The 27,571-nt window shown below is 40.9% G+C and overlaps 1 protein-coding gene across 5 annotated transcripts in view; it reads right to left on the bottom strand.

Moving 5' to 3' along the window:
• GRID1 (glutamate ionotropic receptor delta type subunit 1) overlaps nt 1–27,571 on the bottom strand; it is a 785,853-nt gene that overhangs the window by 133,804 nt on the left and 624,478 nt on the right. For all 5 annotated transcript variants that reach the window (XM_087872276.1, XM_087872272.1, XM_087872273.1 and 2 more), the window contains exon 5: nt 1,246–1,299. In XM_087872276.1, coding sequence (XP_087728402.1) covers nt 1,246–1,299 — 54 coding nt within the window. The remainder of the gene's footprint in view (nt 1–1,245; nt 1,300–27,571) is intronic.

Raw genomic sequence — 27,571 nt, 5'->3', positions numbered from 1 at the left:
TGTAGCCATATCAGTGGGCACGGGAGCTCAGCTCCGGCGTGCATGCACGCCGCAGCCAACTGATTTTCGGGTCTTATGGACCCACCAGAAGTAAGGAAACAAGTTGTTTCCTGCTTCCAAAGGGCCTTGGGTGGGGTGGGGTGGGGAAGACCCATTTTTCTCTCTCACCTGGCTCCAGAGCCTTTCTAGGAGTCTGGGGAGGGCGAAAATGGCCTCCCCACCCCCGGAGGCCCTCCAGAGGCCAGAAACAGCCTGTTTGCCAACATCCGGTGGGACTGGAAGTTGGCAAACGGGCTGTTTTCAGTCTCTGGAGGACCTCTGGGGGTGGGTGGGGAAGGCCGTTTTCACCCTCCCCAGACTCCTAGAGAGGCTCTGGAGCCAGGTGAGAGAGAAAAACGGGCCTACCTGGCCACCACGTGCTAGGAGCGGGGGGAGTGAGGGGGGTCACACGCACATACACGGGGCGGGACACATAGAATTATAGGTGTACGTACGTGCGCGACCCCCCGCCTCCCTCTTGTCATGCAATGGCAAAAAGGTTAGCCATCACTGCTCTATACCATTTCAGAGAAATGTCTGCCCAATCTCTTCTTGAAAACCTTCAGTAATGGAGCACTCACAACTTCTGAAGGCAAGCTGCTCCACTGATTAATAGTTCTAAAGAATCACACATTCACAGATCTTCTCAACAACAACAACAACAAGCTCATAACTCTTATTTCTGGAAATTAAAAAAAAAAACAAACTTATTTCAGTTCTACCAAAGGAGAACTCTAACAGACAATGCTCATTTCAACTCCCATCATATTGTACCTCAGATAGGTGGGGCTTCTTCATACAGCTTCTCCACCAGCCAGATTTCAGGTAGGAGATTCAGCCTCCAATGACATACATGGGAGATTCATGGGACGTGGTGATTCTATCTCATCTACTCAGAGCTCAAAATGGATATGCTACGATTTGGAGAAGTGGGTGGAGAACTGAGGTCACTATGGAAAGCATCAATTAGTTTGCTGCCAGCAAAACTGAAGAAATACTTGGCCGGAAACAATTAGATCAGGGATCTCCAAACATGGCAACTTTAAGACTTGTGGACTTCAACTCCCAGCAAAGCTGGCTGAGGAATTCTGGGAATTGAAGTCCACAAGTCTTAAAGTTGCCAAGTTTGGAGACCCCTGATTTAGATGGATGGAGAAAAGAAACCATGGACGTATAAAAGAAACCATTGATGCATAATTTTCTTACCTCATTTACGTAGACCCAGTGACTATCTTTAGAAGCCAGATTAGTTTCCACAGCCTGGAGAGGGAGAAAAGATGGGGGGGGGGGAAGAAAAAACAAGGGAATAAATAATTCAACTAGAATGCTGTAGATCTGCAAAAATCACACATACTCTGGGCTATAATATGCTTAGAATATTTTATTTCTAGCAGATATAATAGGTAAATTAGGAGATAGCTGAAAAATGTTACACAGGTCATAAAACTTGGATGGGTTCTTCCAGAATGATACCCCACAGCCTCAGAACCGTAGAGACCCAACAGGAATCTCAATTTAGAAGAAAAGACATAACACACTATTTTTATTCGTAGCACAATCTTCTCTCACTCACTTTATTTTTAAGATGGACTTTTTTTTTTAATGGATCTTCCAAAATAGCCAAGAAGAACCTTTTTCGGATGGAGTCAATGCCACAGAGTGGGGGTTTTGGCTTCAGAAAATGAAATTCTACTACCACTTTAGTTGAAACACTGAAAGGATCCCATTCTCCAAGCATTATGCAAGCCCACACCTAATGCAGGAATTAATCAACGCTTCAGCAAGGAGCTGACACTTTTATACCCTTTTATGTACCTAAAGTGAAGTGCTAATCAGAGAATTTATCCAGCATGTTGCACAAATTGTAGAGTAGATGCCTTCCTAGGACCGGTACCAATTCCCTGGAGCTCATCTAACTATATTCCAAGACATCCAAGCAAATTTTGAGCAATTTATCTCCATAACTCTGACAAGACATCCGTTAAACCAGATAAAGTTGCCCCAAAGAGACTTGGCTAAGGAAAGAGAAAGGAGTGGGGTGGATGTGGAACAGAATATTTCTTATTTCCAGTTAGCAAGGGACAGATCATTTTCTTCCTTGTATTATTGCACACATCATTTTATTCACCATAATCCCATTGAATGCTTTGCCATTGAAAAGAAGCACACACAATACACTTTACATTGCTTTGCATTTTCTCCTACATGTACAGTATATTTATAAAATATATGTAAAATATGGTATTTCTTTTCTAACAACTTTTTTCTCAACCTATGAATTTTTGTATGCCTTGCTTTCCCATCCCGGAGTGTTTTTTTCATAGAGAAGTACCCAACCCAATAGGCAGTCTGAGAATTAAAGTTTGGCATTGCTTCAATACGTACAACAGGCAAAATTCTCCAGCTTTCCCCTTGCTAAACTTGTATCCAACTGTTCTATCGTTTCTTGCATGTTTCTTCATCTCATTTCTCTGGCTTTGTTCTTTATTTGACAGTTCAGGATCTCTTGCTACCATTGTTCAGCAGAAGAACAAGGAGAAGCTTCTTCTCTGGTAATATTGTACTAGGGCATACAAAACCTTTGCTAGACCAATTCTCGAATACAGCTCATCTGCCTGGAACCTGCGCTGTATATCAGACATTAATATAATTGAGCGAGTCCAGAGTTGTTTCACGAGAAGAGTCCTCCACTCCTCTATTCGCAACAGAATACCTTATGTCACCAGCCTTGAAATTTTGGGCTTAGACAATTTAGAACTATACCACCTTCGGTCTGACCTAAGCGTAGTATACAAAATTATCTGCTACAATGTTCTATATGTCAATGACTACTTCAGCTTCAACCGCAATAATACATGAGCATGCAATAGATACAAGCTTAAGGTAAACCGCTCCAAACTCGATTGCAGAAAATATGACTTCAGCAACAGAGTGGTCAATGCCTGGAATGCACTACCTGACTCTGTTGTTACATCCCCAAACCCCCATAACTTTAGCCTTAGTACTGCCTACTGTTGACCTCACCCCATTCCTAAGAGGTCTGTAAGGGGCATGCATAAGAGCACCAGCGTGCCTACCATCCCTGTCCTACTGTCTCCATGTATTTGTATTCTTATCCTGTATTCCTAATTATGTTTATACTTATATCTGTTATCTTACACATGTTTGACAAATAAATAAAAATAAAAAATAAAGTTGAAGATTTCCTACACACAATGGCAAAGGACAGATTTAACCTCCTTATAGCAAGGAAATATCTTGAATGACCAACTCGTGGTGGCATGTTCTCCTTCTTCAAATTTTCCAAAGCCAGAATAGCCCTACTACTTCAAATATAAGGCAACCCTTCTTCCAACCCATTGCACGAACATGCGAACAAACAAGAAATTGTGTATACAGGCAGCCCCTGACTGACAAGCATTCATTTAGCCACTATTCAAAGTTACAACAGCACTGGAAGAAAGTGACTTTTGACTGGTCCTCGCATTTACAATCATTGTGGCAAGTGATGACAATTTGGGCTGATGACAGTGGACATGTATTTATGATGATTGCAGTATCCCTGAGTCACGTGATCACTATTTGAGACCTTCCCAGCCAGCTTCTCACAAGCAGAGTTAATGGGGAAACCAGATTTGCTTAACAACCGTGTGAGTCACTTAACAATTGCAGTTCAATGCTTAACAACTGGTGGCAGAAAAGGTTTGCTGGCACTGAGGTTTACAAAAAACAAATAAATAAAAATGGTTTGCAGGTACAACTCACTTAACAACTGCCTTGATTAGCAATGGAAATTTCAGTCCCAATTCCAGTCGTAAATCAAGGTCTACCTGTATCTAGCAAGCATGGTCATGCTTGTTTCAAATGCAACTTTTAGCTCAGCCTTCCCCATCCTCAAATGTGTTAAAATATAACTTTCAGAAGCCTTAGCCAGCGCGTCCAATTTCTAATACAAAACTCTTGAGAGGGAAACAGGTTGAGAAAAGACGATCCAAGAACTTATCTTGCACCAAGTAATCCGAATAACTTGTGAGGGTGTTTTTTTTAAAATAGAAATATTTTGGAGTGTATAAAAAATCGCTCAGTCACCCATATGCTTTGTGTACACAGTCATTTTTCATAAAACCTCCCAAGGCTCCCTCTTCACACTGGACTAATGGCCTGCAACATTTCCATCAAAGAAGCAAAACTTTGAGACAGATTGCGCATCAGAGGGTATATACTTTTCAGCTTTTATTTACTTCCCCTTAAAAATCACTCAAACACCACATTTCTGCAAATGTAGTGGAAAAAGAATCATAAAACAAATGGACAGCTGATTTCCCCTTTGTTGTACCTCCAGCAGATTTCTGCAGGCAGACTGTTCTACTATTTTTCTTGGGGGGAAAAAAAAGCTCATTAATTGTACTCCATTAATACAATTGCCTAAAATAAATCTGCTCTTGAAAGTCAGGGGAGCGTCTGGAACAGAATGCGATGAAATGTTGCGGAGACACATTTGAAGACAATAAAAAGATAAGATTCCTTTGAGTTGAGCTTAACCCTGGTGACTCCATTAGACACAATTATGCAACAACATGGAAGTGCTTTGTCATGGCTTTTCACTTGCATTTGTAAAAATATACTCAATCCCAAGATTTTCTTAAGATCTTCCACTCAAGAGATCTAACTCTATCCAGTTTGAAATCAACGAAGGACAGATGGAGGCTGCCACCTGGTGTGGTCACACATTACTGGAATCAGAGTTCTTTGGCTTACGTTGACTTAAAGGGTGAGTAAATACATTACATATGTGACAAAGAGTTATGTTGTCGTAGTCCTTCTTCTCTAATAAGTAAAGCACTGAACCCACAAGAAGATCTTCTGAGGGTTTTATGGCCTCTTGCTTTACATGAGTTCAAGACTTCTGTTTGAGGTTTTGGTACAAGAGATGGTATAAGAACTATCTTTAAACAATGACTATGACCTTTTTTGATGCCCACACTTTATCTAAATCACAATTCTGTGTATTTATTAGTTTTTGTAATATGCCCCACTCCAGGAGTTTTTAGTTCTTAGTTTAAGTTATCTGAAGGATCAAGCAAGTTGATTAAAAATTAGAGAACATTCACAGAGACTTTTTACAATCTGCATAGTAGTTCTGCAGAAAACATTTATTACCGGACAATAAACTAATTTGAGCACTGCTTAATCTCATTCTTAAGTAAGAGTAAGAGTTCAGGGCAGGTGAAGATAGCATTGATAATACTGCAGAACATAAAATAAAGGGAATTCTAGATGTGAAGCTCGTTAATTTAAATTTTCAGAGAATTGAAAAGAGATCTGGTTTTAGTCTGCAGTCTTCCACGCAACTTTCTGTACAATGAAGAACACTTAGTGAAATAAAATGAGGCTTTGCTGCCAAAACCTAGAACCCCCTTTGCAAATTTAATAGCATGAATCTATTCATGCTATTCATGAATCTAGGTTTCATACCCGCCTCCTGCACAAAAAAGCACAGGCTACAACTGGGCGGACTGGCTTCGTTTACCAAGCACAAAGGCCATTTGTATAATTTCATTAAGATGTAATTTAATGTCACACAGTTGAATTTTTGCATTTAATGCAGTTTGCACCACAGACATACTGCCTCCCTCCCTCCCTCCCCTTATTTCCTCGCTAGCTTTATTGTATGGCAAATCTTGTAAAAGCAAAATCTCGTACATGGACATCTTCCAAGCGTGTCAATAACATTTCATTTTACAAAGCTTGAATGTCACGTATTATTTATGTGCATGTTGCCTACTGAACAGCTACACACTACAGTGCCGTTGACAAAAGTTAATTGCAGAACTGTCAGCATGGAGCTATTCTTTAGAGCTCCACACATTTACCATTAACTAAATAACCTTCCACAAAAGGTATATTTCCGCTAGATTGGAAGGGAAAACCAACGTCTCCAAACACAAGAACCGGTTGCAATTTATATTGTATGCATATGGATCACATAGAAGATGCAAGGCAAAATAGATGGCAGATGACTTAATCAAGATTTCATTAAAGATTTGGTACAATGAAGTAGATCTTTTCCCTCACCTTGGTTGAACCTCATGTGCACCTTACATAAATCATCCCAGAGGACACAGGGGGCCGTGGTACTCTCTGAGCTTGGTTGATTTCCTGCAGACATTTCATTACCCAACTAGGTAACCTCATCAGTGGTAGAAGGGAGCCTAACACCAGTCCTTTCTAGCCTTGATGATGTTACCTAGTTGGTAGGCAGGAGAAGAAAACATCCAAGCCCAGAGAACATCAAGGGCATCACAGTTCAGTCCTGATCTACAAATAATCTCTTCTACCAGAGAACCCAACCAACAATTCTCGGAGGCTGTACGTTGCAGTGTCTTAGATGCATGTAAATGTATCTATCATGACAACTAGACCAAAGTTTATTAAAGACGTTTCATTACTCATCCAAGTAACTTCCTCAGTCAAAACAAAAACTTTGTGTAGTCAGAGAGTCGTTGGAATGAAGACTCCAGGGGGTTTCTCCCCAAAATGAAAAGCAACATGAAATGTAAGTGCCCTAGATCAGAGGTCTCCAACTTTGGCAACTTTAAACCTGGCGGACTTCAACTCCCAGAATTCCTCAGCCAGCTGGCTGGGGAATTCTGGGAGTTGAAGTCCGCCAGGCTTAAAGTTGCCAAGGTTGGAGACCCCTGTCCTAGATGGTTCTTGGTCACTGCATAGACCAGGGGTCACCAACCTTTTAAACCTCAGGGACCACTAAATTCGTAATTTTAAATCCCACAGACCACTAATATGAATTTTTTAAAAAGATAAATAGCATTTAGTGCAATATAAAAAATGCAAATTTTTTTCTGTGGACCACCAACATTTTCTCACAGACCACCAGTGGTCTGCAGACCACCACTTGATGACTGTTGGCATAGACCGTTCTGCTTGATCACATCTGTGAGGAACTTCACCTTCTATGGAAATACAGCCAGATGCCTGCTGGATTGGTAATAAGGTAAAGGTAAAGGTTCCCCTCGCACATATGTGCTAGTCTTTCCTGACTCTAGGGGGTGGTGCTCATCTCCATTTCAAAGCTGAAGAGCAGAGCTGTCCAGCGATGTCTCCATGGCATGACTAAATGCCAAAGGCACACGGAACACTGTTACCTTCCCACCAAAGGTGGTCCCTATTTTTCTACTTGCATTTTTTACCTGCTTTTGAACTGCTAGGTTGGCAGAAGCTGGGACAAGTAACGGGAGCTCACTAGGGATTCGAACTGCTGAACTGCCGACCTTTCAACTGACAAGTCTCCTTTAAACTGATTTTACCCTACAAAGCAGAAACAACTTTCTTCTGAGATACTTGGCTCTTCTTGCAAAATATTTAACAGATGCAATGAAAACTCTATAGACTTGCAAATCTAAGCAGGCCCAGAGTGCCCCCAGGATTGCTGAAATAGATTATTTTTTCCCAAGCAGGAATATTGGCTTGGAAGAATTGCAAAACTCTCGGCCAACCTTAGGAGTATGGAAATTCTGATATATTATTAAGCGTCAGGCCAGGAGATGCCAATCAAAAAGAACATTGATTGAGATTGTCTGTTACATGTGCTATTTAAAGAACATGCTTTTAGGGAAATACTTATTTATTGAAATAAGAACCTGGGGCTTTTCTGATAATTGATAATTAAGCTGATTATTTTGTTGATGAGAGAATTGTTGTTCCAATTACCTCCTATGGTGATTATATGATGATTTTGAAAATACTCCCTGGTCATGTTCTTTAAATTAATTGGATGACAGGTAGCCATCAGTATAAATTACTACTCCACTTAGTTTTATGGCTTTGGGTCTTGTTACGAGTTCCCATCGCTGTACAGCTTGGAAAGATCAGAATTGTCTTGTTCCACACACAAAACTAAAACAAGTTCCTACTTCATGCATAGCTGTGGCTTCCAGAACTGGGCTGTAACCTCTTTGATGGGGATGAAATCTCTCTGAATTACTCTAGCGCAAATGTGGAAGTCGACCAATACACCATCGGAAGAAACAATAATAAAGAAAATCCTCGAATGCGCCGAAATGGATAAATTAACAATGGAGATCAAAGAAAGAGAAGACTCGGATTATTATAAAGTGTGGAATAGGTTTTGTACATGGTTGGAAAACAGAAATTAAATTAAGAAATAAGAATATAAAGTGAAATTTGATATTAACATACTGGATATTAATGTAAATAATGATCCTGCTAACAAAACAGTTAATAATGAATATTTAAAAATAAAGAGAAGAAGCGGGAGGATAAAAGCTAAGAGGAAAGACAAAAGTCGATGCAGAAGGTTGTAAAATTGTATATATCTCTTGTTAGTATTGTATTTTAATATCTGATGTGCGTGTCTTTTTGTTTTTTGTTTTTGTCTCTTGACTTCTTTTGCTATTGTGTGTTTGATTTTAAAATGTAAAATACTCAATAAAAATATTTTTTTAAAAAGAAATCTCTCTGAAAGAACAGGCCCACAAAGAGGAGTCTTCCCCATTGTCTTTGGATTCAAGAGTGGTGCCAGTAACAAGCAAGTGTGTTTGCAGAGTTATGTCCAACAGCCAACTCTGATCATTCCTTCTAGTCGAAGAATTAGAGAATTAGCTTTGAGAAGTCAACAAACAGTGGCTCAGTCCTGGGAAAGTAGACATTGTAACAACATTATTGGGGTTGATTCCTTGTGCTCAACATCAACTGGTCCTGATGTTAAGATGAACAGAAGACAACCTTTTAGAGCTGTGCTCACTTTCCTAGCTCCATTGGTTGAACCAGTAGTGAAATTCAATTTTTTTTTACTACCGGTTCTGTGGGTGTGGCTTGGTGGGCATGGCTTGGTGGGCGAGGCAGGGGAAGGATACTGCAAAATCTCCATTCCCACCCCACTCCAGGGGAATGATACTGTAAAATTCCCATTCCCACCCAACTCCAGGGGAAGGATACTGCAACATCCCCATTCCCACCCAACTCCATGGGAAAGATATTGCAAAATCCCCATTCCCACCCGACTCCAGGGGAAAGATATTGCAAAATCCCCATTCTCACCCCACTCTGGAGCCAGCCAGAGGTGGTATTTGCCGGTTCTCTGAACTCCTCAAAATTTCCACTTCTCCAGAACCTGTCAGAACATGCTGGATTTTACCCCTGGGTTGAACACATTGGAAAAATCTTCCCTTGGGTGATCTCAAGTTATGGACAGGTTTTCCTTTGATCTCAGCTGCCACCGCTTCTGCTTTTAAAAAAGGAATCAAAGTCTTCCAATTAGCCAGCCTTTTTCATTTCAAATTGGTTAATAAGGCATTGACCTGTTTTTGTCACCTTATTTGTGTGGGGTTTTTTTTTTCCCCTTCATTATTTGCTGTCTTGAGTGCATTCTGGGCAAAAGCAGAAGGTATAATTGAATGATAATGGGAAAAAAAACCAGACAATCCTGAACATTTTAAAATGGTATGAACCAGTTTGAGGCAGTTCTCTTTGTAAGTGTGTAAAAACATTCCCCCCCCCCAAAAAAAGCTATTTTGAAAAGAAACTTATTTTCAAGGTAATAAATGGTTATTCAGTTCTAACAGTAAAACCATATTGTCCATATTCACTGGAGCCTTATAGTGGTGGGTTTCGAAATTTTTTACTACCGGTTCTGTGGGTGTGGCTTGGAGGGTATGGCATGGATTGGTGGGTGTGGCTTGGTGGGCATGGCAGGAGAAGGATACTGTAAAATCTCCATTCCCTCCCCACTCCAGGAGACGATTACTGCAAAATCCCCATTTCCTCCCGATCAGCTGGGACTTGGGAGGCAGAGAATAGATGGGGGCGGGGCCAGTCAGAATTTTTACTACCGGTTCTCCGAACTACTCAAAATTTCCACTACCGGTTCTCCAGATCTGGTCAGAACCTGCTGAAACCCACCTCTGGAGCCTTACCCTGACTTGACAAAGAAGGAAAAAAAAATATCCATAATTCATCCAACAGCAGCAGAAAATGAGTTTTAATTTTTATACTGTATATAAAAAGTAATCTTACTGCTCTGTGGGAAAATTATTATTATTCTTCACATCGAAAAATCATTTTCAAAGCAGTAAATTCTAATGATAAATGAATAGAATGTATTACGGTCACAGGCCTGAGTTCAAAAAAAAAAAAATTAAAAATAAATAAGAATAAATGCACAAAACAGGATAAGAATATTATAATTGGTGGTAGATTCATCACTGGGCACTCAGATTATGTTCCATTTTCAGGCAGGAGAACAAAACCTAGCTGTGTACAGGAGAAGTAAATTGTGGTGATGTGATCACAGTAGTTACATCAAAAAGATCAGAATTTTCCAGATGTTTCACTAGTAACAAGGCAGGGCCTAAGATCCTTATAGATTATTTATGCCAGTGATGGCTAACCTTTTTGTCATCATGTGTCAACAGCAGGCAGAGCGCGGGGGGGAGGTGTCGCACGCGCACATGACCCCCCTTGTGACCCCCGCTTTTGGCACACGATGGCACAGTGGGCCCAGTAGGCCCGTTTTTCACCCTCCCCAGGCTCCAGAGGCTTTCTTGGAGCCTGGGGAGGGCAAAAACAGCCTTCCCCACCCATCCTGGAGGCCTGTGGCACGCGTTCAATAGATTCGCCATCATGGATATATGCAGTACAAAGGGATCTAAGTGGTCATTTCTATAGTCTTTTGTTTGCAGAGGCACAATCATAACTCATGGGGAACATTATTTTAATATATTGAACCTCCAAAACTGCTGTGGGGAGAATACTGATGTGTGCTAAAGTTAGTGCTCTTCAGAATTTGGAAACAGCTCTGAAGTACAGATAGTCCTTGACTTACAATTGAGCTCAAACTTTCTGTTGCTGAAGGAAACAGTTAAATGAGCTTTGCCCAATTTTTACAACTGTTCTTGCCACAGTTGTTAAGGGAACCAATGTTAAGTTAGTAAAATGGTTGTGATGGTTGTGAAAGTTGGACCACAAGGAAGGCTGAGTGCCAAAGAATTGAGGCCTTTGAACTCTGGTGCTGGAGAAGACTCCTGCGAATCCCTTGGACTGCAAGGCGATCAAACTGGTCAGTCCTAGAGGAGATCAGCCCTGACTGCTCTTTAGAAGGCCAGATCCTGAAGATGAAACTCAAATACTTTGGCCACCTAATGAGAAAGAAGGACTCACTCACTGGAGAAGAGCCTAATGCTGGGAACGATTGAGGGCAAAAAAAGAAGGGGACAGTAGAGAACAAGGTGGCTGGATGGAGTCACTGAAGGAGTTGGTGTGAGCTTAAATGGACTCCAGAGGATGGTTAGAGGACAGGAAGGCCTTGAGGAATGTTGTCCATCGGGTCGCGATGGGTCGGACACAACTTCGCAACTAACAACGACAACATGGTTGTAGAGTGAATCTGACTTCCCTACTGACTTTGCTTGTCATAAATTCACAAAAGGGGATCACATGACATAAATATGAACTAGTTACCAAGTGTCTGAACTTTGGTCATGTGACTATGGGGATACTGCAAAACAGCCTTAAGTGTGAAAAGCCACTCATAAATCACTTTGTTCAGTGCCTTTGTAACTTTGAACTGTCACTAAATGAGCTGCTGTAAATCAAGGATTTCCTGTATATGTGTCTTGTTGGTTTGAACCGCTCAGAAAGTGAGCTTGGATGAAGCAGACTGAAAAGTAGGAAAAACTGCAGATGTAAAAGTTACTAAAACTATAACCTGCTTATGGACAGTAGGAGTTTATGTGGTGGAGCCAGGACACTTTGTCAGATTATTCATGAATTGGCAGAGACATGGTAACAAAGTCAGCCAATAAATAGGCATAGCAACTAAATCAGCCAATTGGGAGCTGAGACAGACTGGAGCCAGGGCGTGTCTTCATCTGCAGCTTTTGAGTCTGTGCAGAGAATTGAAACTGAAACTAAACAGCCTGCTCTGAGATCTAAAATGAAACTAGCTTGAACTTGTCTGCTCTGCTGAAATGAAACTAACTGTTCTCTCCTGCCTTGTGTTTTGCCTGAACTTGACAGCTGATCTGAAATAAAGTGAAACTGTTCTCTGCTGTTGGTATTGTAAAACTTACTTCATCTGTTATTATTTACAGAAAGAAGTTAATGAATCCTGTTGAATCAGTTATCTGTGTGTGCTTCTGGATTTGATTTATGCAAGAAACTCTGATACACTTCATATTTAATCTTAAACCAGTTTCAATCCCAATAGCTGTGGCAGCAAAAAGAGATGGTGCCTATTGAGTTCATAGTTCTTACAATGTGCCCAGCCATGGCTGGCAGCATCTCAGCTACCACCCATTGCAGGATATTTCATCCATCTTTTGCAGATGGCATTTACTGTCTGTTCCCTTAATATTGGGGCATTGATCTTTTACAAACATCAAGAAGGGAAATATTGTAGAGCATTCTTTTAAGAAATTGTGCACTTAAGCATTCACAAATCTTTCCATTGTACACTTTTAATTGAATCAATTTGTTCTCAACAGTTTTGTCAGTTAACAAAGAACTTTAAAACCCAACAAAAGAGAAGGAAACAACTGTTCAAACTTAGTAACTGATGAAAATGAGGAATACTGTACAGTGAGAACTTCTCCCATTCCCACAGGCTTACAGATTCTGCCAACTTAGATTCATCTGGGAGTTGTTCCTTAAAATAGGTAGCAATAATAAGAAAAAGTATGGGATTGTCATCCTATTATTCCAATTCTAGAGCAGTCTAAATACAGAGAGTTTCTCTCTCTCTCTCTTTCTCTCTCTCTCTTTTGAAATACATTGGCACCGTGGAACTCATAAAAAGTTCCAGATGGTCTGGATTACATTAACGAACCATGAGTTACAATTAAGAAAATGCTATCCTCATTCTCATTTACAGATATGGGTACAGCCAATCATCTCTCCTTAAGGCAAATACACGCAGGAATCACACATGCTACAGCCAAGTCGTGTATACTTCATGTAAATGGCTAGCTCAGGGGTCTGCAATCTTAAACACTCTAAGAGCCATTTGGACCCATTTCCCACAGAAAAGAAAACACCGGGAGCCACAAAACCCTTCCCGTGCCTGACTATTTCTTGAGCGGCCACAAAACTAGCATATGTAGTTGAATTAAATGTTCTCTTTTCTTCTGAAACTTTTCTTGGATTTATCCGTGGTTGGCCTACCGGGGGTTGAAAAGCTCAATAAATCGTGTGCCAGTGGGTGTCGCACATTGGCAGTTGTGATGCATATTTTGAGTGACAGGGAGCCGTAGCAGAGGGGTGAAAGAGCCACATGCAGCTCCAGAGCCACAGGTTGCTGACCCCTGGGCTAGCTCCTTGGAGGAAAATATAAAATAGGCCATTAAAAAAAAAAGAATTATTTATTTATTTATAATTTTATTTTTACAAATAATTCAGGGTAGTGAATATATGCAACACACGTTCCTCTGAGGTGGCACAGTGGTTAGAGAGCAGTACTGCAGGCTACTTCAGCTGACTGCTAGCTGCAGTTCAGCAGTTCGAATCTCACCAGGCTCAAGGTAGACTCAGCCTTCCATCCTTCTGAGGTGGGTAAAATGAGGACCCAGATTGTTGGGGGCAAGAGGCTGACTCTGTAAACCGCTTAGAGAGGGCTGTAAAAGCACCGCGAAGCTTATTTTCTTCACAAAAGCAAACCTGTGAGAGGAGTAAGGCAGAGAGAGAGACAGAGACAGACAGAGACACACACACACACAGTAAGAGAGAGAGAGACACACACACACAGAGAGAGAGAGAGAGACAGAGACAGACAGAGAGAGGCAGAGACAGAGAGAAAGAGAGAAGGAGGGAGGGAGGGAGGGAGGGGGACTGGCCCAAGGTCACCCAGCTGTCTTTCGAAGGTACGGAGGGACTAGAATTCCCTGTCTCCTGATGATTTGCCCAAAGTCACCCAGTCAGCTTTTATGCCTAAGGTCGGACTAGAGCTCACCATCTCTTGGTGACTGGTCCAAAGACACCCAGTCATCTTTCATGCCTAAGGCAGGACTAGAGGTCCCTGTCTCCTGGTGATTGGCCCAGAGTCACCCAGACAGCCTTCATGCCTAAGGCAAAATTAGATCTCGCCATCTCCTGCTTTCTCCTGGATAAAACTAACCGTAGCTGAGGCAGCTGGAGAGGTAATCACCAGGTTTCAAAATAGTTCATTTGAGTAAGTGGAGATGGTGGAAATTCTCCTGGAGTTAATAGTGCATTGACATTTCTCCTAGAAAAACAGACATCTTGGTTTAATATCTCCGCCGCTTCAAGTTGCATCGTCCCAGAACTCGGCAGGCAGATTGTCAGCCTCAGTGCCATTCCTTAATCTATTTTTAAAAGATTAAGAGTGTTTCTAAACGTTTAAGCCAAGAAGCACTAACACAGCAATCTTTTACCATTCTGATAAGGTCTTTATAACACAATCCTTTTTCTTTCTTTCTCAAGGGCCAGGAGAAAAGAAAGCCATACTTCAGTTCAGCTTCTGTTCCAGACGATTAACAGTTATTCTTGAACTGGAAACTAAGAATCAATGTGATTGTAATGAAATATTTCTGGAGAATACAATATTTGTATATAGTGTACTGCTTATGGCATCATTTTGCTAGCCCAGCAGTGTGGAGATTACACTAGATATTTCTACCTGCTTATTATTACCACATTATGTTCAGTCCAGGTGCTTGGGGACAAAAAGGTTGAAATTCCACCCAACAAAATGGAGTAGAGGGAGTTCAAAGGCTGGCTACCTTCAATGCAGGGGTGGGCTGCAGGGGTTCGGGAGAACCTCTAGCTAAGATTCTGTGCAGTTCGGAGAACCCCCAAATCCCACTCTTGGCTGGCCCCGCCCACCCCACCCTGCCCCTCCCAGGAGTCCCCACACGGCCCGTTTTGGATGCAGGTAAGTGCAGAGTGCGCATGGAGGCTCGGGGAGGGCAAAAAAATGGGCCTACTGGAAGTTTGGGAAGGCCAGAAATGAGCCAATTTCCAGCCTCCAGAGGGCTTCCGGAGTCTGGGGAGGCCATTTTTGCCCTCCCGGAGGCTCAAAAAAAGCCTCCGGAGCCTGGGGAGGGCAAAAACGTCCCCCCCACTGTGGTGCAGGAGGCTGACTAAGCCACACCCACCATGGCCACGCACACCCAGCAACCAGGCAGAGAACCCCTTGCTAAAATTTTTGAAGCCCACCCCTGCTTCAATGTGATTTATAATTAAATCTGAACTATGTTGCCCTCATCTAGGTGGAAAAGACTCTCCAATCTGGGCTCTTCTTACACTTAAAGTTCCTTCTTGAGGAGCAGGAGGAAGCCATAGCTAAAGAAAACTTCACTCAGCTCCATCTAGTGCACCAACTTTTATTGAAATAGCAGGTGTCACTCACTGTTACTTCTGGACTGAACTCTGCAATGCACTTTACCTGGGACTACCTTTGAGGAGCATTTAGAAGCTGCAGCTGGTCAAGACTCATTATGATGTTTTTGACTGGATTTGATATTTTTGTCCCCCTATTGAATTCTCCCCAAGGCACTAAGATAGACAGAGGTTATTGTTTAATAATGGCACAGGTAAATGTCTATAGAGATTCTCAATCATCCAGGTAATTATTGCCTCAAAGGTGCTTTTTCTTTTTTTCTTTTTTTTTTAAAGTTTTTTTTTTTTATTTTTTAGACAAACAAACATTTAATACATCAATTATCTCTTCCCTGTGACATCTCGGTGTTATCTTCTAAAGTTTCTTTCTTCTTCTGTATAAGTGTTATTTCTTCTATCTTGATCCTTCTCCAATCGGTGATATCAATTCATCGCTAACATAATATTCTACTCATCACATATTTATGCATACTTATATAATTAATCATTTATATCTCTTCTCCAACCAGTGATAAAAAATAATTCCATATTTTAAAATATTCTGAGTCTTCTATTATGAGGAAGAAAGCATTTTACTTCTCATCCAAAAAGCTTCATTAATTCTCATGAAACTTCTTGGATGAGAAATGAAAAGTCTTTCTTCTTTAAGGGGGAAAAAAACACAGTCCAGTTGCCTTTTGAAAAAGCACCTTTGAGACAACGTCACAGGTATCATCACAGGATAAAAGGCAACTGACGGTTGGGGATTTTATCCATATTGTTATTTCCCACATAGCCATCCTGTGAAGTGGGTTGGACTGAGAGAAGGGACTTTAATGACCAAGGAAACTGAGCATTCAGTGGTCTGTAGGCCAGTATCTTAACTACAGTATCAAATCGGTCCTTGGTTGCCCTTGCAAATTATCATATTTTGGATTTTAATGCAGTGCCTTGGGTTGGGATGGGCATTCCTTGAGGCACTTCCTTTGAGTCTGTGTTGATTCCTGGCAATTACCTGGACAAGCCACTTGTCCAAAGTCACTTGTCATTGCCTTCTTCCTAGGGCTGAGGGAGAAGGATTGGCCCAAGGTCCAAGGCCCAAGCTGGCATTGTGCCAAAGGTAGCAGGAGAACTCTTGGTCTCTTGGTTTCTAGCCTGATGCTTTCACCTCTTCACTGGTTCCCAAATGTCCTTACAGATTGTCCTATTCTGGGGCCACATAAGCCCACCTTTTTAGTTGCTGCCCCTTCTTCTAGAATAGCACCCTGCCCTATCTGAGATTTTTAAAAACTCAGTTCTCCTATCAAGGAGGGGAAGCTGGTTTGTTGTAACTGAATTGGCAGCGTGGCTCTCTTTTCATTATTATTATTAATATTGTTTAGTTGTGACTCCGGGTTCCACAGGAATACTTCTAGAGGTTGCTTTAATTGATGGTATGATTTTAATCCAAATTACCTCTTGGGGAATTGTATATTGCTCAGAGTTGGCAGATAGAGTGCCCTGTGAGCCCTGCATCTAAACAAAACACACAACAGCAACACACCAATGCACCATGCCATCCTCCCAACTTCCACAGCAAATTCATATGCAGAATGCACCGTGTCTGGAGAGTGTTGATTACCCAGATAGTTACAAATCATCTTGCTGGGAACAAGAAGTGTAAGATTACATTTTCCACAGCCCGCTAAATCTCAGTTAAAGGCCTAGCTGCATTGCAATTATAGCTTGCTACACCTTCCTTGAATGATCTTCCTGCGCTTCTACCTTCACGAGCATTCAGGGGTCCCTATTGCAAATGATATATGAAACACTATGCACTGAGCTATTACCGTATGTTGAAATAGAAAAGAAATGTTCAGGAAATATTTGGCTCTAGACATCTAAATGAAACTTTAAACCGTTAGAAGCTGGTCTGTTTGCATAATACGCACAATACTTATGCATACATTCAGACCATGTCCTTCGTGTTTGAATTGTAGCACAGGTATTAAGCTCATTCAGAGAATGGCCATCAGTTGACAGTCCAAACGAAACACATGTTCCCCTACTTTTAATCCAGCTCCTGCAAGAATTATAGCAGGAAAGGAACCATCTGCTCTCTGTCGTTTTATTAACTGCATATAATAATCCAACCCTCCAAAGAAACGGATTGCATATCACCCATTTTCAAAAGAAGACGTGGAGAGAAAATACCCTCTTGTTTATTATGGAAAATGTGTGGTCATAAAAATCAGCAGTCATAAAAGATGAAATTAAGGGATGCTGTAAAGATTTCATGAAGCCAAAATACCTCAAACTGCAATAATGTCCGATTCCATAGAAAAACACTTCTCCACCCCTTAGGCCAAGCTGTTCCAAGTGGTTAATTCACCCTCAAAAGTTAATCTCTATATTTGCTTTATTATGAGTTCTGCTATTGTTCTGTTTTCTCTCTTGGATGTATCAAAATCCAGGTCCCAAAGGTGCTTTTTCAAAAGGCAACTGGACTTTTTTTGAAGACTTGTTATTCTGTTTACAACACAGTCCTTTCAGCAGTTCCAAAAAGGCTCCACATCCATTTGCACTATTCTGGTGACCTTGAGGGCACAGAAAAACTTCCAAGTGGCCTCAACGGCTCTCAGAAAGAGTGCTAACGACCAAAGGACTGCAAGGAATATAAATCCTTCCATTTTCCACCAATCTTGACCCAGATTGTAGGAGGCAGTATGCTGTAAACTGCTTAAGGTAAAAGGTAAAGGTTCCCCTCACACATATGTGCTAGTTGTTCCCGACTCTAGGGGGCAATGCACATTTCCGTTTCAAAGATGAAGAGCCAACGCTGTCCGAAGACGTCTCCGTAGTCATGTGGCTGGTATTGACTCAATGCCAAAGGTGCACGGAACGCTGTTACCTTCCCACCAAGGTGGTCCCTATTTTTCTACTTGCATTTTTTACGTGCTTTCGAACTGCCAGGTTGGCAGAAGCTGGGACAAGTAACGGGAACTCATCTCATTACGCGGCACTAGGGATTCGAACTGCTGAACTGCTGACCTTTCTATCGACAAACTCAGCGTCTCAGCCACTGAGCCATCGCGTCCCCTGTAAACCGCTTAGAGAGGGCTTAGAGAGGGCTGTAAAAGCACTGTGAAGCAGTATGTACGTAAGTGCTATTGTTATTGCTATTCAGTCAGAACTGAAGAAGCTTCTTGGATGAGAAGTGAAATGTCTTCAAGGAAGGCAAAAAAAAAAAAAAAAGTCCAGTTGCCTTTTGTCTTTTGAAAAAGCACCTTTGGGACAACTATGACCTGGATGACTGATAATCTTTGTAGACATTCATCAAATCCAGCGTTCCAGTTGATAACATGCATTCCAGAAGCATATAAGAGCTACCTGTTATATTTCAGAAGGAATTAACTGGTTGCCGGCCTGCAATGGAATTTCTTTTAGGGGTCATTGATGACTTCACACACATGGGATAGACACTGGTCACAGCCTGCTTGGAAAATCTGCAGCTGATAGAATTTTTGGTTTGGAGCCAAGCTCATTCAAATGATGATTTGTGGCTCCCACTGAATCCTTCGTGTTGTAAGATGTCAAAGAAAGAGATGGGCTTTAAAGTTGTACTTTCCTGCTTATTGTTTAGTATGGATGAAAGATTGGGTGGCTCTGAGAAATAGGAGATTATTGGAGCTGGATGGACATGATTTGAGGTTTGGGTGGCACAGCTACTTATGGTATGATAAGGGAAACTTAATACTGATTGTCAAAATTATTTTGTAAGGCATGCCATCCTGAAAGTTTGGAATAGACATCAAGCAAGATTGACTCCTAAAAACTGACCCCAAGAAGTTTTGTTTTGTTTTTAGAAGAGAAATAACAGCTGCACAAACTTGGGTTGACCTATGCTGATTTATTGACGTTTTGGAAGGAGAGCCTACGTTAAAAACCAGAGAAGGTCTGGAGGTGGAAGGTGATATTTGTCAAGTGGTTGGATTACACTCAGTTGACAGAGAGATTAACAAGAATAATTTCGTTTTTTCATAAATGAGAAAAAGTGATTTTGAATTGGATTTCTGCTGAACATGTTATTGCTAAGATGTATAAACCTTTATTGAAAAAAAGAATATGGAAGATGAATATGTTAAAGATTTTATGATTAAATGGATGCAGCATAATGCTTGATCAATGGGAGAATATGTGAAGTAAGGATTTGAAACGTACACTGAATTATAATTTAAAGGAGAATTTTTATAAGATGATGCACGATTGATATTTAACATCCTGATAAATTGTCCAAGATGCATAAGGGTGTGTCAAATATATGTTGGAAATACAATCAACATGAAGTTTTTTGTTTTTTTTACCAACTTTGGTGGACATGTAAGAAAGCTACGGAATATTGGGGTCATATATGTACTTTAAGTCAGAGAATTCTTAAAATAAAGGTATAATTGAAGCTGGAGGTTTTTTTTCTTTTAGAGGTTTGATGGATAAACAGCTTGAAAAAAATGGGACTTTGTTTTTATATATGACAATAGCAGCAAGGGTATTTATGGACAGAGATAGGAGGGTTTACAAAGTCCACAATGCAGAGGTGGTATTCAGCAGGTTCTGACCAGTTCTGGAGAACCGGTAGCGGAAATTATGAGTAGTTCGGAGAACCGGTAAATACCACCCTGCTCCCATCTATTCTCTGCATCCGGAGTCCCAGCTGATCAGGAGGAAATGGGGATTTTGCAGTAACCTTCCCCTCAAGTGGGGAGGGAATGGAGATTTTACAGCATTCTTTCCCTGCCACGCCCACCAAGCCACTCCCACCAAGCCATGCCATGCCCACCAAGCCATGCCCACAGAACCGGTAGTAAAAAAAAATTGAATCCCACCACTGCCATAATGGAAGAATGGATGGTGAATTTAATAGAGTTGGTAGAGATGGTGAAACTGACTGCTTTGATTAAAGAAAAGATTTTGTCTAGCTTTGCTTCTAAAGTAAAACTACTTTTGGACTTTGCGCTTGAAACTAAAAGATATGAATTTTTAACTCTGGGATTTGACCATTACAGTTGTTTATGGTTATAGAAATACTGTGCATTATTCGTTAATTTTAGAGTGAAAGATTAAAAGAAGACGCTTGGAAGAATAAACCTTTAGTCCTGGTGACCAACTCAGATTGGATCAGTGGTGGGTTCTTCCTGGTTCGGCCCGGTTCGGCTGAGCCGGTAGCAATGATGATATGACGTCACCGAACCGGTTCTCTTTGTTTGGGAGCTGGGCCCTCCCCCTCCCCCTCCCCCCTCCCCCAATCTATTCGCTGCCTCCCGAGTCCCAGCTGATCGGCTAGAAGGAAAAAAACTGTTTAAACTCTTGTCGCGGGGCTTCAAAGGGCCGCCCTACATCTGATCAGTGTTAAAAGGCAGTGTGGTGGTAGACCGGTGCCTCCAAAAACAAATGGGTAGACCGGTGCGCTCGAAAAACAAATGGGTAGACCGGAACGCTCCAAGAACAAATGGGTAGACCGGTGCCTCCAAAAATAAATGAGTAGACTGGTACCGCTCTGCAAGCAGTTAAAAGCCTGGTAGACGAGTACCTCTGCTAAATCCTAAAGAATTGTCACATGACCATCAAACCACGCCCACAAAATAAACCACGCCCACAGAACCGGTAGTAAAAAAATTTAGAACCCACCCCTGGATTGATCCTGCAAAAGATTAATGTATTTTATATTTGATTCTGTACTGAAGAAAGTTAGAAGTTATTCTTTTCTATATTTTTCTTCCCTTTTCTTTTTCTGCATCCTCAGTTTTGCTTTTTTCCTCCCCGTGACCTCCTTTTCCCTTTTCCCTTTCTGTTACTTTGTACTTTATCTTTTGTTGAAACTTAATAAAGTCTTACAGAACCACTGAATCCTTCAAGATGTTTTCAATCCCACAAAAATAGTACATTTGTTCTTGGAGTTCATCTATTCTTCTAGAAGTTTTCCCATTTTTATAAAAACCTATCATTTTTCAAATATTTATCTCTTTTTTGTTTGTTTGTTTCATGCATGATGGATTTAAGAAGCAAATTGCAATCCCAATTCACTTCATGCCCATCTCGATCCATTTACAGTATCTACACACAATGTCTTTGGAGTGCAAAATCACTATTATGTAATCTTAACTTTCAAATCTATGATTTTTCTGTAATGTATCTATGATTTTCACTGTTGCTGATACTTGAAATTGCATATTTGCTAATGTGGGTAAGTGCCCTGAATAAATAGCCTGCCTAAAGGTATTGTTCCCCAGAAGTATATACAGTACCTTAGAATTTAAAACACAAAACACATATCTACTCCTATCATTTATTCACTTTTGAGCTCATGTTTCTTGTGTTTTTGAAGTAGCTTTTGACAGCAGGAAGTGAAAAAGAGAGAGGCGAGAAGATATGGACATAAAGTAATGTCAAAGGAAAGAATAAAACCTAAACAAATAAGAAATTGCTACCAATACTTAAAATAAAAAAAAATAAACCTCATATTTAGAATCAGGTTCTTAAAAAAAAAATTCTACAGAAAAATCTAACGGATCAGCACAAAGCATTAGCAGCAAAGGTTTTATAATAACTGGTGGAAAATCTGCTATAGAGTTGTCTTCAGGGGTGGGCTGCTGGGGGTTCGCAGGGGTTTGCAAGAACCTCTGGCTAAGATTCTGTGCAGTTCGGAGAACCCCCAAATCCCTCTCCTGGCTGGCTCCTCCCACCTCACCATGCCCCTCCCACGCGGCCCGTTTTGGATGCAGGTAAATGCAGGGCGCATGCGGAGGCTCGGGGAGGGCAAAAACAGGCCTACCAGAAGTTTGGGAAGGCTGGGAATAGGCCTGTTTCTGGCCTCCAGAGGTTCTCTGGAGCCTGGGGAGGCCATTTTCGCCCTCCCAGAGGCTCAAGGAAAGCCTCCGGAACCTGCGGAGGGCAAAAACACACACACACACACACACTGTGGTGCAGGAGGCTGACTAGGCCACGTCCACCATGGCCACTCCCACCCAGCAAACAGTCAGAGAATCCCTTGCTAAAATTTTTGAAGCCCAGCCCTGGTTGTATTATCAGGCAAATGCATGGTCTACAGAGAACAATGGTTCCCTTGGCTAGGAAATGGAGATGAGCACCACCCCCCCGCCCTACATAGAACTGAGCAAGGGAAACCTTTCTGGTTTTTTTTATTATTATTATTTAAGCTAATTAAATAAAACCAATTGAAAATAGTTCCTGGAATCTTGACCATCCTATTCTGAACTGCCTCCTTTCTTGATTTATACCCGTGTTTCTCAATCTTAACAACATTAAGATGGGTAGATGAGTTTTAAAAAAATCTTTAAAAAAAAATCTTTAAACTCATCTTTTTTTTTTTTTTTTAAAGAAAGCCTCTGCCGATCAAGCAAGTCAGCTAGGATCATCAGAGGCTTTTAAAAGCATTTTTTTACAACCTCTTGAGGTTGTAGAAAAAATTGTTTTTAAAAGTAAAAAAAAAAAAAAAGTTGGCCATGCCCACTCAGTCATATTACCCACCCACCCCACCAAGCCACACCCACAGAACCGGTAGTAACAAATTTTACATTTCACCACTGTGCGATTTGTTGATGTGTATATTATTATTATTATTATTATTATTATTATTATTATTATTATTATTATTATTATTATTATTATTAGCGAGTCATTGGCCCCCATGGAGAGGGCTCGCAACTTGGGTGTCCTCCTGGATGCACGGCTGTCTTTAGAAGAGCATATGATGGCCGTGGCCAGGGGGGCTTTTTATCAGGTTCGCCTGATCCGCCAGTTGCGTCCCTTTCTGGATCGGGACTCCCTGCGCATGGTCACTCATGCCCTCGTCACTTCCCGACTGGACTACTGCAATGCTCTCTACATGGGGCTCCCCTTGAAGAGCACCCGGAGGCTCCAGTTGGTCCAAAATGCAGCCGCACGGGTGATTATGGGAGCGACGGGGCGCTCCCATGTAACACCTCTCCTGCACTAGCTGCATTGGCTCTCAGTGGTCTTCCGGGTGCGATTCAAGGTGTTGATTAACTTATTTAAAGCGCTCCATGGCTTAGGACCTGGGTACTTAGGGGATCGCCTTCTGCTACCGACAGCCTCCCACCGGCCAGTACGCTCCCACAGGGTGGGGCTCCTCAGGGTGCCGTCGGTCAGACAATTTCAACTGGCGACCCCCCGGGGGAGAGCCTTCTCGGTGCGGGCTCCTGCCCTCTGGAATGAGCTGCCCCCGGAGGTACGGAGGATCCCGGACTTGCGCACCTTCGGCCGTGCCCTGAAGACATTGTTATTCCAGCAAGCCAGGCTAGCCTAATTTTAACGGTTTTAAATTTTAAATTGGATTTTAATTGGGATGTTTTTAATTGTGGGCCAAAGTATTTAATTTGGTTTTAAATTGTTTTTTTTAGCTTTTATATTTATGTATTTGATTTTGGCTGTTCACCGCCCTGAGTCCTTCAGGAGAAGGGCGGTATATATATATATAAATAAATAAATAAATAAATAAATAAATAAATAAATAAATAAATAAATAAATAAATAAATAAATAAATAAATAAATATTAATTTGGGATGAGAATAGAACCAAGGCCACAGTTCCCACTTGAATAGCTCCAAAGGCATACGTCTGAAAGTGAAGTGAAGATACAGAGGACCTCTTGGTTAGCTAACACTAGAATTGCTGTGGATGCCTGTTTCCCACCATTTATCTGGACAATCTGACCCCCTCTCCAAATGCTATTTTCTTTGCCCATGACTCATGCAGTTAATGAAATCAAATTAATTTACAGTAATAGGAAATTTTCAGCAGTGCTATCTGCAAAAAAAGAAGAAAAAAAAAAGGAGAGAGTTTAATATGGGAAGAACAAATGGCCTTTTCATGCAAGAGTGACTGCAACCACTGTAAGGAAATTCAGAAGGACATCACACCTTTAGAAGCAGGGAATGTATGAGCCAAGATAGCATGCTGCAATAAATAAAGCAAATTGCCAGATGTATAATTGGAGCTGGAAGATAACAGTGGAAATTCAACTGTCAACTTGAATGCTGAGCAATTATCGCTCAAGAGTTGGGTTGGATTTGCGTGTCTCCTTTGTGAGCCAATTCACTCAGTTTTCGGCAGGTATATACGCAACGAGCGCAGCATCAAAAGATACCACAGAAATTGGGCAGATTCTGTGATATTTCCTGGGCAGAATGAGAGATTAATATTCCTCTAGATCCTCATCTGAAGTTTTGACAGCTTTCCAGATTGCCCGAAGCTTTCATTAAACCCTCTTACACATCATACTTACATGAACAAGCAATATATTTTCCTTTGCTACCTGTATTCTCATGGTATCTCCACATTTTAACACCTGAGCACTTTTGCATTTTCATATTTGTCATTTTTCATAACAAAGCCTCTATATCTTCCTAACTCAGCTCTTCTGTACCATGTCAAAAGACATATGACAAAATTCCCGAGATTGGATTGTCAAAGACAATCTCTTGTTCGAATATATGTCCATGTGAATCCCTCTAGAAGCTAACTGACAACCTCAAAATCCATAAAAGTGTATCTCCACAAGGTCAGAATAACTTAAGGAACGTTTAATGGCAAATGAATGGCTGGGTAATCAAAACACGATGATATTTGAATTGACAGATGAATTTCGATGGGACTGAACTTCTCAGAATCAGGAAAGGAAAGGTCACATTTAAATTCCTTCTAGAAATGGTACATTTGCCAAATCTCAATATCATATACTTTTTTTTTTATTTTAACGAGGGGAGCTGGAAGTTCATTCTGTGTTCCTGTTACATTGACTTCTTCTAGCTTGTGTTCGGAGGCAGTTAATTTGCTGCTTGATCTAAAGATTATTACTTTAATCAGCAACTGACAAACAGGAGATCTGGAAGGCAAGATGGATCACCTAACCTTTTCTTGTCATCTGTAGAGATGTTATTCCTCCTTTCCTGAAAAAAAGTCTGCCACCTATTAATTTCCGTCAAGTGGATCTTCCCACCTATATCACACACCGAGCAGGCTCTCTATTAATGTCAACTTTTCAAATATGGGTTGCAATCCAATTATAGTCTGAGCACTAAACGGTGACAACTCTTAAGAGTTTAAAAAAAAATTTCAGACCCTCCTGCTCACATCTCTGCCAATCTTGTCTTTCTTCCATAATCTTCCTTGCCGCATATCATCCTGTTTTCTAAAGGTCTCAGACCTTTTGATGGGTTGAAATTTGAAATGTATTTTGAAACAGCTGTCTACTCCATTGTACAGCTGGAGTTCTACCTCGGCTCTTCCTTTCAACTCAGTCTGAAAGAGGTGCTATTGCAAATACTGGGGATAGGGTGGAAGTAAAATACACCAATGTAACTCTTATGTATACCTTTCATTAACTCTTGTTATTATTCTAAAATGCAGATACAGCACACACATACAAACATATCTAGGAGAAGACATCTGGTTCTTCTACCCCATTCTGGGTTAGGGTATCTTCAGTCCCTCATGAGTTTTGTTCTTGGTTAGATTTCCCAACTTATTTTTTTAACTTTCTTTTCTTTTTCTTTTTTTTTAAATTTGCATTTAGTTATCTGTTTTCTCTGCTTCTACTTGTCTCTTTTGATGGTCTAAATTGAACAAATTCAAGAAGTGGTGAATATGATTGTGCTTTTTTTTTTTTTTGCATTATGTTTTGCATCTAGTTGAACTTAAAGGTCGATTTTTATTTTACTTGGGATAAAAAACGGTATGTTTTCTATAGTCTTCTCTTTATGTCCCTGCAGATTCAAACCTGAGCAGCGCTCGGGCGAAGTCCTTTGTGCGATCACAATGCTGTTTAAAACAAGAAAGCAGCACTTAGCCAGAAAAAAAGTTGGAATACTGACAGCTAAAGAGTCAAATTAGAGAGTCCATTGAAGGAGCCAGGAAAAAATCAGTCAAGATGGCCGGACTGAGTTAATGAACTGGAGTCAAGCCTGAAGGGGAGATGTGTTTATACAAATTTTAACTCAGTCTTTGACCAATGACATCAGGACAACCCATTCAATGGACTCTCTAAGCAGTGCAAGGGAGAATGGAATAACCATGACAAATTTTCTACTCCTTGACCATATAATTTCATCTAATTCACTACTACACCAGGTGGAAGCTTCTAGCTAACCTTGCCTGATACTAAACAGCTAAGTAGGCTCAGCCGTAGTACAGGCTTAGCAAATACACCACATACAGTACTGCAGCAACTGCAAGTGAAGAGCAAAAATTACTGACACTGAAGATCTCCAAATAAATAACGTTGTTAGTACTAAAGTCAGGACCTTTTGCTTCTTTAACTTGGGTATTATTATCTTCATTATTATTTCAATACAGGAAAAGGAGAAGGAGGGGGATTTTAAGGACCTATATTTTATAAGCTCAGATAATTATTAACAAATGGTTGAAACTCCATGAAAGAATAAGACAGCATGGAAGGAATAACGCTATTTCTTTTTAAGAAATGGTAATTATTACAGCTAAGTGAACTCCAACCTTCTGTTCTCTTTCAGCTCCTGCTGATACTGCATTTATGTCAAGGGAGTATTCTCTAGTTATTTTCTTTCAAGTTAGCTGGTTGCTTGGAATACGAGCTGGCAGGCAGCAAAGTCAAGTATAAGTGCTTTGGCACAAAATCTAAGCTCACAAAAACACAGATATTGTGGAACCCTTTGGGGATTTGATCCAAGTTGCCTCTAACTTTATCTGTCCTGCTATTTGTTTTAACGCTGTGTTGCTTATGGCTTAATGCAGGGGTTCCCAAACTTGGCAGCTTTAAGACTTGTGGATTTCAACTCCCAGAATTCTCCAGCCAGCAAAGCTGGCTGGAGAATTCTGAGAGTTGAAGTCCACAAGTCTTAAAGCTGCCAAGTTTGAAGACCTCTAGCTTAATGCTCCAGAGTAGGTCTATCCCACATTAAGAATCCCAGCTGATTTTACCTGGAAAGGATGTCCTTGAGATGACATCTCAAAATATGACAAAATATGCCTTTATCCCGAGCTTTCCAGATCAGCTGAAACAAGAAAATCAGATGAGTCTGTTCGCCCTGTAGAATAATTTTCTACTGGCCTTGAATTAAAGAGAGTTAAAGATTCAGTATAGGGATGCGGTGGCTAAGTGGCTAAGAC

Source organism: Pantherophis guttatus, chromosome 6, assembly GCF_059756535.1.
Source record: "Pantherophis guttatus breed Tessera chromosome 6, ASM5975653v1, whole genome shotgun sequence".
Lineage (NCBI taxonomy): Eukaryota > Metazoa > Chordata > Lepidosauria > Squamata > Colubridae > Pantherophis > Pantherophis guttatus.
Note: the sequence above shows the minus strand (reverse complement) of the source record. Positions and strands in the feature narration are given on the sequence as shown.